Here is a 14,275-nt window from a genome sequence, read left to right as displayed (position 1 = left end):
CTGGCACACACGGGACCCAACAAATGGCCCCCGGCATGCCCTAATCCCTCCAGAAAGAAGGCCACAGGACGACAGTGTTTCTCTACAGCAGAACTTCTCCAGCAACATGCCAGAGAGAGCAATCCCTCCAGCAGTCCAAGTAATCTCCTCTGGGGCTCTAACTCTCCTCCAGCTGACCGCAGCATGCTGTTAAAAACAGTATCACTTTCCACATATGCGTGGGATGGAGAAGGAAGGAGTGCCACTCTCTACTCTTTTGGGTGTAGGGGAGGGGCTATGTGGGTCAGATTTTAAGCTCGTCAGGGGCAGGGCTGGCCTGGTCTGAACTTCCTGTAGAAACAGACCATGCTCACCCCTCCCTGCCTGACCTGGAAGCCTCAGCTGTCACACTGTACCTGGTTGCTCTGGCCCCTGCTTCTCTGGCTCGTCAATCTTGATGTACTCCTGAAAGCTGAACCTGCAGAAGGAAGGGAGAGGCAGACTGGCACCCAGAGCCCCGCAGGCTGCCGTGTGAGGCTCTGCAGGGAGCACCAACAGAAGCATGGAGTCATGCCCCACACTGGAGGGCAAGAATGTGTGTGCGTCTGTGAGTGTGTGGCATGCCTGGGAAGGGCCAAGACTACTTAGGCTAGAAGGGCATTTGTGGCCCCTCGAGTCCAGGCAGCTCTCTCGGCTCCTGGAGAGCCCCTCTGTAAGGCCATTTTCTTGCTCACCTATCCTGGTAGTACGAGTTTTCCTGGTAGAAGCATTTATTATGGGTCTCCATGTGGCTCAGACGGGTATAGTCATTGGGGTAAACGAAGGACAGATGCACCTGGAGGCAGAGAAAGCAGCAGGAATGAGAGGGTGGGATCTCAGTAAGAAATCAGCCACCAGGGTTAAGCCTGAGCCTCACCAGGAACACAAAGGGCTCTGAGGGCCCTAACCCTGGTGAGGGGAAAAGGGCTGCTTTGAGCTCCAGAAGAAAACATTTGTTCCACAGACCAGGATTCCCTTCTGCTCTTCAGGGCTCCTCTCTTGAGCTGTCTGGACCAAAGGCGACCCGACTCAAGCTTCCCAGTGCACACACCCCTCACTTCCAGTCCTAGCTCCTTCTGCCCGGTCGCAGCCAGTACCATTCCCTCCTCCTCCTGCTGTCTCACCCTCTCCTGCTGCCTCCAGACTTTACTTCAACCTCCCACGTCCCTGGAACAACCTCCTTCTGCTACCCACTCCACCGCTTCCTGCCCTCCTTACAGCTTCAGACAATGCCACCAACCAAATTCCCAGTTAGAGCCCACCCATTCTCTGACCCAGAGGACGAGTCCTGGTCACCTCTTCCAGCCTCAAGCACCCAAATCATTTCTAGATCTGGATGTATAGTGTGCCTTCTGCCTCTGCAGTTTCCACCTGGGCTACAGGTTCTCTACAACTAAGCTTCGCTCCACAGTTCACCTCCCCCGGTGCCTCATCTATGAGTTTAAGAACTGCTGGCTGATCGCTGGGTAGGACAGACGCAGGTAGGACAGGGTTGTGTGGCTCAAGCAGCCAAGAGCATAGGAAGCCTCAGGCCAACCCACCTCCCATCATCCTCATCACCGTGGCAGAGCTGGAGGCCTTCCTAAGGCCAAGCATTCATTCTTGCAGGTTATAGGGTGGTCCACTGGGCCGTGGACAACTTGGAATGCAAGTTCACCCAGCCCATGGACTGTGAGGCCATCCTGTCTGCTGCTATGTGGCCTGGGGAGGAGGAAGAGTCAGGGCCAGCACCTCTCCTTCTTAGCCCCAGGCCGCAAGCCCTCTTGACTCTGTCCCCACTGCCCAGCCTCAAGACTTACAAAGCGGAGTCCCTGGTAGCGCTGCAGGGGGAGCCCATCCACCAGGTAGCTGGGTTTGTAGGGACAATCGGGCAGGACATGGCGGAGATGAGTCTTGGGGATCGGAGGCACTGAGGACAGTAATGGAAGAGGGATGAGGGTAGGGACAGGAATCTGGAACAGGTTGGCTTCAAGGCACAAAGCTCTTGGCCGCAGGGGGTGGGGTAGGGGGGCAGGGGCTGCAGGTCGCAGCTCTGAGCAGGTACTTTTTTGTAATTCACTCATGGCAGACATGGGCAGAGTCCAAGTTCATCAGCTGAGGTTGCCAAACTAAGACTGGCACCACTCTTCTGGGCCAGGTGCGTTCAAGGAGCCTTGGAGGCCAAGGATTCGGATGCAGTCCCTGGTTTATGGCATGGGACTGCTGTACAGGACTAGCCTCAGGAAAGGTTCAGAAACATCCAAGAGGCCACTGAGTCTCATCTTAGTGCAGGGCCAATAACTGAACTTCCTCCCAGTTGTTGTGAGGGTTGCAGGGGGGCTGGGGAGGTTTTCTCAGCTTTTAAAATGTAAACGCTCCCAAGAATTTATGACTCCAACACCTTGGTGGGAACATACTTCTCTCATTGGGTTAGAAGAGTTGGGATCCACTAGGAAACTATGATATATGTGATTGTAAATGGACACGCAGGGGATTTCTGGGCTCTAGTTCTACTTCCTGTCCTGGGAGGTGGTTATACAATGTTTGCTGTGTAATGATTTGTGTAACTGTAAAATTGTGCATATATATTTTTGTACTTTTCTGTGTGCATATTATATTTTACACTCCTAAGGGAAAATGAAAATTCTCTGACTTTGGGATACCGTGGTAAAAGTGACAGATCTGCAGAGTCTCCTCTACTAACACCCATGGGCCTGAGTGTGTGGTCCCCAGACCTGGCGAGAAGTGTGTGGTCATGGTCTTACCTCGATAGAGGGTGTCCCGAGGGTCAGGACGCAGCATGTCTGCAAGGGGCGGCTCCTCTCTGCGAAGAGAGTCTTGGGAGCCTGCGTGGCTGGCTGCTGTCTGAGGGATATGGCCCACATCATCCATCCTTAGGACTGTCTCATCTGGGCTCAGGGAGGAAAGAACAGAGGCAGCTGTGAGTCCTGGAGTAAACCCGGAACACAGACCGCTGCCCGCCAGAGCCCAGGCTTGTGTATCCACCCCCCCCCCCAACTCCAGGGACAGTATGAGGTGTGTGTGATCCCTCTCCCCTCTAGCCCTGCCCCCTCACAAGTTGGGGGTTTGGCTACTGATCTCCGTTAGACCCACTCTACTAGCCCCATGGCTACCACACACCAGAACTTTGTGTAAATTGGGAAAAGACACCACTTCCTCGAAAGTGTTACTGCTCTCTGCTGGAAATCTGTCCTTGTAAGTCTGCTTCATTTGTCTCACAAACATGTATAGAGAACTTACTAAATAACCAGCCAGGCACTGTTCTAAGCATCTTATCTAACCATTTCATCTCCATAAGCACCATATGCCTTAGGTACTTATTAAGTTTTCCTACTTTACAGAATAGGAATTTCAGCAATGAGAACCTAAGTTATTTGTCAAAGATCACAAAACTGGTTGGGGGCAAAGCTGAATCTGGACTTAGCCAGTGTAGACTCAGCCTCCAGGTCATGCCACGTCTCAGACAGATGAGCCAGCAAGGTGGACCACTGTACGGCACTCCCTCCCATTCTCTGCAGCCCTGTTCCTCCTCAACGCCCCCCACCTCGACCCCCCCCCCCAACACACACACACCCCATGCCCCTGACCAGTATTCTCCCCTCCAAGTGGGACAGGCCTCCTCCGTCTGCTAAGCGCCCCGGCCACGGCTGCTCCCTGCTGTCTGGATTCATGTCTTCAGCCCCAGGTGGAGCTCTCCCTCTATACCCTGGGCCGGTTACCTCTGGCTCATCTTACTGGTTTCTTCCCTGAATTTTACTATGGGCCTCTTTCTTCTCATTTCACATTGCATCCGTGGACTCCAGCTCTGCCTTCTTCCTCTTGTACCTCTTCTTCCTCTTGTACTTCCTCTTGTACTCAGCAGCTCACGATCTGCCCCTTCTGCCTTGACCTCGTGGCCTCTAGCTTTGTTCACCATCAACCTCCTCCCACCTGTGTGGCCCACGCCACACCGCCCCTGTCCAGTGAACCCATACTTTCCTGGCCTTCTTGTCTCTCACACACTCCCACTGCCTTCCCAGTCTCCTCCCAGCATTCCTTGGCTTTCTCTTCCTCCCTTGGGGTTAGGGCCCTGCCTGCTCTTCCTACACCTGGGCCCACGTGGCCCAACCTGCTTGGTGGTGATTTCTCAGTGGGACCTGCAAATGCATAGGAAGTCATAAGCAATATACAGTACAACTGAAGAGTTCATTTACTGCAGATCTAAAGCAGGTAGAAAGTTTCTTCATGGCTGGTCATGGCTTTGCAAAGAACCATGGGACCCTCAACTGTGAAACAGAAAACTGGCCTCACTCAGAGGTTTTTCATCTGGAGTGAGCCTCATGGTCTCTGGAGGCCCCTTAAATTGTACACAAAATATTGTGTGTGCATGGACAAGTGCATTTTTTCGGGAGCGAGGTCTCAGCGAGCTTCTAAAGTGGTCACTAACCCTTGAGAGTTAAGGATCTCTGACTTAAGCTTTAAGTTCTGTTCCTTGTTCTGGACCCCCTTTCCACCTACGTTTCAAGCACCTTGAGCTTTAGCCTCCACCCTTCTCTTGACCAAATACCCCCCGCAGACTGAGCCCCGCCTGCCACCTGCTCACTTCTGTCTCCAGGGGAGGGGCAGAGCCTACTCACTTGTGAAGAGGGACAGAGAAGGGGAGTCAATAATGGTGAACTTGGCTCCAGGGTCATTCCGTCGCCACTGAAAGAGGAGAGAGGGTGGGTGTGGGTTGGAGAGAGCTGGATTTATTTATTTATTTATTTAGATTTTATTCATTTATTTGACAGAGAGAGATCACAAGTAGGTAGAGAGGCAGGCGAGTGGGGTGGGGGTGGGGGTAGCAGGCTCTCCGCCGAGCAGAGAGCCCGATGTGGGGCTCAATCCCAGGACCCTGAGATCATGACCTGAGCCGAAGGCAGAGGCTTAACCCACTGAGCCATCCAGGTGCCCCGGAGAGAGCTGGATTTAGAAAAGGGTTCAAGGGACAAGGGGTGAGGAGTGGTTCTGAGCTGAGCTGGGGGGCAGGAAAGATGGAGCTCTCACCGCAACTTCCACATGATCCGTGCCCTCGTCGTTCTGTTTGTGCAGAACCTCAAAATAGTACCTCTGGGAGGCCGCCAGGCTGGCAAGAGAGAGCAGACACAGAAGGCTATCTTCTCGGGTCCTGCGGTCACCCCAGTAACCCACTCTTCTGCCAGGCCACACCAGCTCCCACCTTGATCCTGCCACCCCCAGACGTCCTTGACCTTTTCTCTCTGCTCCCAGCATTCCAGGAGCTTTGGTTTTAATGCTGGCCTGGAGTCCCCACACTACTTCTTACTCACAGCGTGACCTTAGTTTTCTCTTCTGTGAGGTGGTGGTAATAACAGTATACACTTCACAGAGAAATCAGGACAATCAAAGGATATACAGATCTTCCTCAACTTACGATGGGCCTATGTTCTGATACTCATTGTAAACTGAGGATATTGTTAGTCGAAATGCATTTAATACACCGAACCTCCCAAATATGATTGCTTAGCCTGGCCCACCTTGAACATGCTCAGGACACTTGCATTAGCCTGCAGCTGGGCAAGACCATCTGACGCAAATCCTAATTGTAACGAAGTGCTGAATACCCTATGTCAGTTACTGAATGAAAATGGAAATGCATGGTGGTATGCATACAAAACGGTTATAAGTATATCGGTTGTGGACCCCGTGCTCAATCAATCACATAGCTGACTGGGAAGTGAGGCTCACGGCCACTGCCCGGCATCACAAGAGACTATTGTATCCCTTACCGCTGGCCTGAAAAAAAGCTCCAAATTCAAAATCTGAAGTACAGTTTCCACTGAATGCATATCACTTCTGCACCACTGTCAAGTCGAAACACCGTAAGTTGAACTATACAAGTCTGGCCATCCGTAATAATAATGCTTACAGAGTTGTTACTATGTGCCAGGCACTGTTCTAAGTGCTTTACACATACCAACTCACTTAATTCTTATTCATAGATGAGAACACTTGAGGCCCAGAAATCTTGAGCAATTTGCCCCCAAATCACTGAAGTAGTAGATGGTGGAGCTGGGATTTGGACGTCTGTGTCCACACGTCAGCTGCCAGGCGGAGTTAGTTACCTGTAAAGTGCTCACCACAGAGACTGGCTCACAGCAAGCGCTCTTCACGAACTACACTGTCTTACCGCTACTGACATCCCTGCTACCACCATCAAGCCGACGCATGTTCTTGCCTGTGTGTGCCGGCCACCAGGTGGCACTCTGAAGTTAGGCTAAGTTCCTCTTCCAGCCTGTTCAAGCAATTCCAGCCACTAAAGGCTGGGAACGGCCTGGTCTCCCTCCAGTGTCCCAAGGGATCACAGTGGTGAGGAACTTTCCGCAGCACAGGCAGAGAGCCAGTGTACAGGCTGTACCCCTGTGGACATCTCCAGGGATGGAGCAAATGGGAAGGGCAAGGACTAGGAGAATAGACCTATTTTGTTTTCTAGTCCTGAGTGTCACTAAATAGCTGTGTGACCTTCACCCAGTCACACCCTCTCAGTTTTCCCATCTGTAAGATGGGGAAGGATGGGCCAGACGGTTTCTAAGTCAAAGACTTCATTTATCAGAACACACGGGTGTCCAGGCACACTGCACCTCTGGGATAAGGAAAGCTGGAGAGCAGGGAGGGTACGACTGGCTTCCCTGACTCTGATTTGGCCTCAGCACTTGAGGTATGTTGGGTTTTTTCTGTCACTCAAAAGAACATCATGAGACTCCAAACTCACCTCACTGGCTTAGAAATTTGGCTCCGAAATTTCCCAAACTCTCCAGGGGCGGTCCACTCTTTTCCAGTCTAGAGATGCGGGGGAGCGAGAAGAGTCGGAAGGAGGAAGATGGACAATATGAAGGAAGGGAGGTGGGGAGTGCAGAGACAGGAAGGGGAGGAGACATGTGGGAGCAAAGAAGAGCAAGATGGGAGAGAAAACAGGAGAGGTGAGGGGAGTGACAGGTGACCGGGGCAAGAAGCACCTGTGCCTTTCCTACTCAGGCCCCATGGCATGCATACTTGGCACCATGCTAAGGACACTGGAACCCAAAAAGGGGATGTGGCCCGGTTCCCGCCCAGAGATGAATCTTCCTGAGGTCTTTCTGTGGCCTCAGACTAACTCCTCACTCCTCCCCAGTTTACACTCTTTCTATCCTTTTGTAAAACGGGGCATGAGAGAGAGGATGCTTCTCTTTTACACCTTTCCCTGGCTGTCATGACAGAGTCACTAAGGGTAATGAGGGTTTCCTGATGCAGGCAGGTGCCTCTTCCATGTCCTGGCTCCCGGGCTGGGCAGACCCTACCTTGCCCACACTGGCCAGCAGCTGAAGGCCTGACACCTGGTCGTCCCGGCTGAGCCAGAACTCAGCGTTGTCATCTGAAGCAATGGCAAACTGGATCTTCCCTGGGCAGTGGGGGAGAGAGTTTGCAGATGAGAGCAAGAAGGGCATTAGCATGCAGGGCTGAAGGCCTGTTTTATGTCTTAGCAATTACATTCTCTTCAGGGGCCTTGGTGCTGTGGCTTCCCTCTCTGTAAAGTGGGGGGGGGGGGGGTCCTCAACCTAGGAGACACCGCGAAGATGGGGAAGACTCACAGGGAGAGACAAGCTAGTGCCAGACTCTGTAAATCAGGGTGTGAAGCGGGAGCTGGGGGGGAGGCACCGGATGACACCTCACCATGACAAAATTTCCCCTCTAACAGGGTCCAGGGAGCCTAGTGTGGACTTACTTCTCAGCTACAGGCTTATGTTCTCTGGGTATCGTAAAGAACCTGGAGCAGGAAGCAGGAGGATGGGACTTTGGGGCTGGCCTCACCATCAGTGAAGGGGTGCAGGTAGCCAAAGATGCGGAGGCCATAGTTGGTCCATTTGGGGGACACAGCCAGCTTCCTCACAGTGGTGCGAATCTATGCCAAGAAAGGGGAGGGAAACCATTACCCAGAAGAGGGAAGAGGAAACTGAAGAAAATGGTTCACTCAGGGCGGGTGAGAAGACCGGGGAGGGGGAGGGAGACAGAAGGGACTGGGGCATGACTTGGTGAGTGGAGTGTAGGCAAGATTTCCACTCCCACTTGCTTCTTTGTCCATGTGACCTTGTACAGTGTACAACCAGCCCGACTGTATGTGGTGGTTCTGGCTAACCTGTATCATGAGCCACAAGGAGAGCCTAAAGCTGAAATGATGCAGAAGATGGCAGAGAACTCAAAGGAATCCTTGGGAAGGGAGCAAGAGTAATAATCATAGGCAGGAGAAGAGAGGACCTAAGATATAAAAGAAAGAAAATGAACTAGGAAAGAAGTCAGGCCAGATGAAGAATAGAGTAGACTGAGGGAGATGAGAGACAGGAGTGGGGCGAGAGACGGAAAAGAGGCGCGCCCAGCAAACACTCACATGGGGGTACAGTGGGAAGTGGAGGTTCCTCCTGAGCTGCTGAATGGAACTCCCACACCAGTCCTCAAACACATGCAGGTTGGCACGGCCCCGGAACTGTGCGGGGCAGAGAAGCAAGCAGGTGAGTGTGCGCGCGCCAAACCGGGCCAGCCCCATGGTGCCCCGCAGCTGGAGGAGGCTGGGTGGAGAGGCGACGCCCAGCTCCCTGCAGCCCCAGCCCCGGCGTTCTTTCACCACTGAAGGTCCACTTCAGTCCCATCCCAGCCGCACACCCACAGCTTTTCCAGCCTCATCGCCCTGCCCTGAGGCCTGGGTGTTTTTCTGGCCATACTTTATGTGTGCGCGCATGCGCCCGCGCGCAGGCACGCACGCACACACGCACGCACGCTGTCCTGGCTCTTTTTCTGCGGGAAGGGGGCTGGTGTAGATTCTCCAGGCAAGGGGGAGTAATAGCCATAAGAGAAAGGCAAAGATGAGAGAAAGAACTGGAAGGAGGGCCCGGCTGGGGTTTCAGCTAGACTTGCTCTCCTCCCCTCCCCTTCTGCCTAATAGTAAGCTCCACAGCTGTCTGCTGGTGAAACCTTATCTACCCAGTAGTCTTCACGCTTCTGGCTTCCCTTGTGGGGAAGCAGCTGGGAAAGCGCTGCAGGAGGTCTTTGGGGGGCCCATCCGGCAGGACCGCCTCCGACTGCTCCCTTAGGAGCTGGAAGCCTCTCTCGCTCTCGCTCTGCTCCTGCCTCTCCTGGCATTAACTACTCAGGTGCCTGGGACTTGGGCAGCCCTGGGAAGGTAGTAGCAAAGGATGTATGCACTCTCGTCCCTGGCTGTGGCGTCCATGGGGCAGAGACCCAGCTTAGAGGCCAGCAGCAGAGGGCCCCCTTCAGAAGACAGGGCCTTACAGCCAGCGCTGTGAGTGGGTGGGAGTGCTGGGAATTTGAGAGGGGAGGGGAAGCCTGGGGATCCTGTCCCAATTTATCCTGACAAAGAGTTTCAGATTACCCCATCTCAGCAATTTTCTCCTTCCCCTCCCCCAGAGCTTAATCTCCAGGTTGTGGGAGGTGGGGCCTCAATTACTCTACACAAACAGGCCCTGCCCTTCCCTCCCCACTGTGGGCCATCAGATATCAAAATCTGAGCTGCCCAGAGGAAAACAGAGGAGGAAGGGACACCCAGACTGGAAGCCCAGATAAAAGGAAATGGCATAAGGTCTTTAGCAAGAGATCTGGAGGGACGGATGATGGGGGGAGAAGTCCTGCACACCAAGGCCAAAGATCTGAGGTGCGGCCTCAGAGGAAACACGGCCCCACAGCTGGATCCAGAAAGGACACAGGAGCCTGTCACTCCCCGTCCCTTCAGCAGCCTGGCACTTCCTGGGCACACTGGCCTGGTCAAAGCTGAGCATGTGGGGCCTTGGGAAGCAGCCATCACACCGGGGGGAATATAAGTTGGGGGCAGGGATGGGTGGGAGAGAGAATGTGGGCTGGGTAGGTCGGGGGCGGGCTGAGGCTTCTTGGAAGGAAAGAATGGGGGCATTGTGCTACTTCTGGGGAAATTCTTTAAGTCCAGTTTACAAGACTCAGTTGTCTCCTACGAATGTCCTCCTCTCAGCCCCTCCCTGGGAGACTTTCAGGGCAGTGTGCTCAGATCCACAGCAAACTGGGGAGGGAGGGCATGCCACCAGAGAAATCTGTTGTGTTCAGCCAGAAGGCCAGAGGACACAGGGGGTTTGGGCAGGGGAAGGAGGAAGGAGCTGGGCTGGCTGCCTCCCACCTCCCACTCAGGGCTTTGCTTGCTATAGCAAGGGTAGCCTGGGATGCTCCAGGGAAGGGAAGGCAGGGAATGTGGGGGTGTAGGAAGAGGACTAGCCCTCTCCTCGGAGACCTAGGCCCTCACTCGGCATCGTGGCAGCCCTCAGACCATGCTTCACCCACTCTCGGGCTGTAGGTGGGGGGGTCTCTGCAGGACCAGTGGCCACAGTCTTCCTCCCCAGGCCCAGATTGGCAACCCCCATCAAGATTTGCATCTCTCCAAGGTTTGGAGATTTTGTATGTGGCAGGGATGAGGGACTCTTAGCTCACTAGCACCACCCTTTGCTCACTCCCTTCATGCTCCAGCTGGGGCTAAGACCCAGGGAAGGACACTGGTTGCTCCCATCACCAGGGTATGTCCACAGTCAGTGATGGATTTGGAACTTTCAGCTGTAAGTAGTGGAGAAAATATTTGTTGGAACCCTCTCATTTTAGAGGTGAGATTATTGAGGACCAGACAGGTAAAGTGACTCCCCCCCCAAACACACAGCAATTAGCCCTAGGGAAGTGGGGAGGGTGTATGGGAATAGGGATGCAGGAAGATAACGTCAGCCTGGTGGGTCCTCAGATGGGAATGTCCACTGTATTCCATTCCCACCACACTGGCTCTGCCAGGCCTCACTGGGCTTGCCAGACCTGCAGCAGAGCCTCTCACTGGAAGGAACCTTCTCCGCCTCCACTGATTCTTCACACTGCCTGCAAGACTGTCTTTCTAAAGCATAGATCTGATCATGTCACTCTGCAGCTTCAAACCTCAGACGACTCCCAGGAGGCTTCAGGACAAAACCTTACCCTGGCAAGTGAAGTCTTTTCGGCTGACCTATCTTCCCAGCCTCACCTCCTGCCACTCCCTGTCACACACCTACGTGCCACCCACACCCATCTCCTTGCCTTTGTCACGCTCCGCCTCTCCAAGTCTTTACTTCCCAGTGGGAGGGCTTTTTCCTTTCTCCCCCACCTGCCAAATCCTGCCTCATCCTTCTCTGACTTCCTCACCAGAGTTAACAGCTTCCCTCCTCTGTGTTCCCAGAACATCTTAATTATTTGAACAAACACATGCTTGCGGAAGCTAAGCTTGGAACCGTATGTTCCTTCATTTATTTGATAAGCGCCAAATGTCTGCTTTGGACCAGTTAAAGATGAAAAGAGATGTGGTCCTCCAAGGCGAGAGATGGGTTAACAAATGGTATCCCCTGTGCCAGGGGTTACTGCCGGGAAGTCGGGGGGCACCTGGCATGAAGGCAGGAGCAAGTCACCTCTGCCCACCAGGAGAGGCAGGAGCTGATCACAGAAAGGATCAAGAATGGATAAATAAAATGTGGTACAGCCATACAATGGAATAGTACTCAGCCAGAAAAAGAAATGAATTGCTGGTACAGGCAACCGCATGGACGAGCATGGAAAACGTCATGCTAAGTGAAAGAAACCAGACACAAATGGTCACATTGTTCATTTATATGAAATGTCCCGAACAGGCAACCCAGAGAGACAGAAAGCAGGCTACTGTGTGCCCTGGCTGGCTCAGTCGGTAGGGCATGTGATTCCTGACCTCAGGGTCCTGAGTTTAAGCCCCATGTTTGGCCTGGAGCCTACTTAAAAATAATAATAAAAAGGGCAAAAAAAAAAAAAAAAAAAGAAGCATACCTTAAAAAGAAAAAAGGAAGTAGATTATTGTTTGCGTAGGGCTTGTGGGTTGGGGTGGTGAGGGCTGATGGCTAATGGGTATGGAGTTTCTTTCTGTGGTAATGAAAGTGCTCTAAATTAACGGTCATGGATGCATAATTCTATGAATCCAGTAAAAGCTACTGAATTACACACCTTCAATGGATGACTTATATGGTATTTAATTTACATGTCAATAAAACTGTTACCAAAAAAAAAGTAAGCCTGAGAAGATGATTCTGGGTCTCAGCCCTTTCCTCAAGAAACCCCAGCTTGCCAAAGCCAGCGTGGCATGACCCAGGGAAATGATGACTTGCTTCGATCTTATTTTGGAGTCACCAAATTTCTTTCTTATAACTATTTTGGTTTTTCCAGATGGAACACCCTGGGCATCAGACAGTGTTTTGGTCAATGGACGTAAATAATAAATTGGCACTGAGGTCTGTAGTCATCAGCGGGGTTTGTGAACTAGCGTCAGGATTCGGGGTGCCATGAATTAAGTTTCTGAGGGCAGTTACCCCATGAAGCCCAGCCCCACAGCCATCCACTCTGGCAATCTCTCTGACACAGCAAAGAGAATGTCGATGGCTGCTTAGCTTTCCAGGGTGACTTCTGGCCTCAGAGACCCTGCACTGCCGGCTAAAGACTGGGTCAGGGAGACAAAGAAGAGACAGCTGTCAGCTTTCTTATCCTCTGTCCTTGCTCACCTTCAGAGCACGGCTGTGTCCTAGTGAGGCCACCTGGAGTAAGTGAACGATTTAACCCCTCTCTGAGCCATTACCCAAAAAAGGGGGATAACAGTACCACCTGACGGTCCTTGACAGCTAGATGTTCAATAAATGACATTTATCACTAACCTGCTGAAACGGTCTGTCAAAAGGGCAGGAGTCAGGTAAGGAGATGGGAAGGAAAGGCTCCAGCGGTGGGGGCAGGGACCACCATGCAGCTCTGTGGGGCAGACGTTATTTAGCCTTTCCAAGGGGCCTTGTTTCCTTTCTTGGGGAAATAAGATGATTGGATCAGTGATTCCCTGAAGATCCATGAAGTTTGTAATGAGGACTTTGTAAGGTACTTTTTTTTTTTTGGTAAAAGCTACTTTTTTAAGTAACTTTTTTTAGAAGAATGTATGCTTTTTTTTAAAAAAGATTTTATTTATTTATTTGACGGAGAGCAGAGCGAGAGCAGGAACACAAGCAGGGGAAGTGGGAGAGGGAGAAGCAGGCTTCCCGCGGGGCAGGGAGCCTGATTCCAGGCTCAGTCCCAGGACCCTGGAATCACGACCTGAGCTGAAGGCAGATGATTAATGACAGAACCACCCACATACCCCCAAAGCTACTTTTTTAAAAAGGATTTTATTTACTTGAGAGAAAGCACAAGAGAGCATGAGCTGGGGGAGGGGCAGAGGGAACAGGAGAAGCAGGCTTTGCACTGAACAGGACTCTGGGATCATGATCTGAGCCCTGAGTGGAAAGCAGATGCTTAACCAACTGAGCCACCCTGGTACCCTGGTAAAGCTACTTTTAATATTAAAAAAAAAAGTCAACAGAAATCAGTCATTTATCACCAAAAGGCCACACACACTTATGTAAAAATCAACTACTTTAAAAAGTTCATCCTAAAAAAGAAAGTTAATCCTATTTTAATCACTGTTTACTATTTGTTGACTGTTTTAATGTCATATATATCTCTCTCCTTGACTGGCCAAAAAAAAGTGGGAAAAATAATGATTAATAAATGCAGAATGTTATGCAGTCATAATCTTTTGAAATAATTGGGCTATTAAGAAAAATGATCTGGGGCGCCTGGGTGGCTCAGTCGGTTGAGCATTGGACTCTTGATTTTGGCTCAGGTCATGGTCTTGGGGTTGTGGGTTCAGGTCCTATGTCTTGCTCAGCACGGAATCTGCTTGGGATTCTCTTCCTCTGCCCCTTCCCCCCTGCCCTCGCTGTCTCTCTAAAATAAATAAAATCTTAAAAAAAAAAAACCCAGAAAGGAAAATGATCCCAACCATCCTCAAAGAATTCAAGGCTGGGGCACCTGGGTGGCTCAGTGGGTTAAAGCCTCTGCCTTCGGCTCAGGTCATGATCTCAGGATCCTGGGATCGAGCCCCGCATCAGGCTTTCTGCTCAGCGGGGAGCCTGTTTCCTCCTCCCTCCCTCTCTCTCTCTCTCTCTCTCTCTCTCTGCCTACTCGTGATCTCTGTCTGTCAAATAAATAAATAAAATCTTAAAAAAAAAAAAAGAATTCAAGGCTAGATCATCATTGGACCAATGGTCTTTAAGGTAACCGCTTTCAAAACACTCCAGGTGGGGTGGGGCATAATCACCTGATGACATCACCTAGTACAGGTGTGCCAGTGTTGTACTCTGTCCTCTCTCAGGGCTTTAAA

At 51.8% G+C, this 14,275-nt stretch overlaps 1 protein-coding gene across 1 annotated transcript in view; it reads right to left on the bottom strand.

Annotated features, from left to right (window-relative positions):
- The window catches only part of B4GALNT3 (beta-1,4-N-acetyl-galactosaminyltransferase 3), a 93,295-nt gene that overhangs the window by 8,994 nt on the left and 70,026 nt on the right, over window positions 1-14,275 (bottom strand). The window contains exons 4-13 of the mRNA XM_046014055.1: window positions 8,417-8,512; window positions 7,843-7,933; window positions 7,332-7,432; window positions 6,767-6,834; window positions 5,044-5,122; window positions 4,635-4,701; window positions 2,763-2,906; window positions 1,818-1,927; window positions 714-814; window positions 396-457 (exon numbers count right to left, since the gene is read on the bottom strand). Coding sequence (XP_045870011.1) covers window positions 396-457; window positions 714-814; window positions 1,818-1,927; window positions 2,763-2,906; window positions 4,635-4,701; window positions 5,044-5,122; window positions 6,767-6,834; window positions 7,332-7,432; window positions 7,843-7,933; window positions 8,417-8,512 — 919 coding nt within the window. The remainder of the gene's footprint in view (window positions 1-395; window positions 458-713; window positions 815-1,817; window positions 1,928-2,762; window positions 2,907-4,634; window positions 4,702-5,043; window positions 5,123-6,766; window positions 6,835-7,331; window positions 7,433-7,842; window positions 7,934-8,416; window positions 8,513-14,275) is intronic.

Source organism: Meles meles, chromosome 7 (assembly GCF_922984935.1).
Source record: "Meles meles chromosome 7, mMelMel3.1 paternal haplotype, whole genome shotgun sequence".
NCBI lineage: Eukaryota > Metazoa > Chordata > Mammalia > Carnivora > Mustelidae > Meles > Meles meles.
The sequence above is the reverse complement of the archived record's forward strand: the minus strand, read 5'-3'. Positions and strand labels throughout refer to the sequence as shown.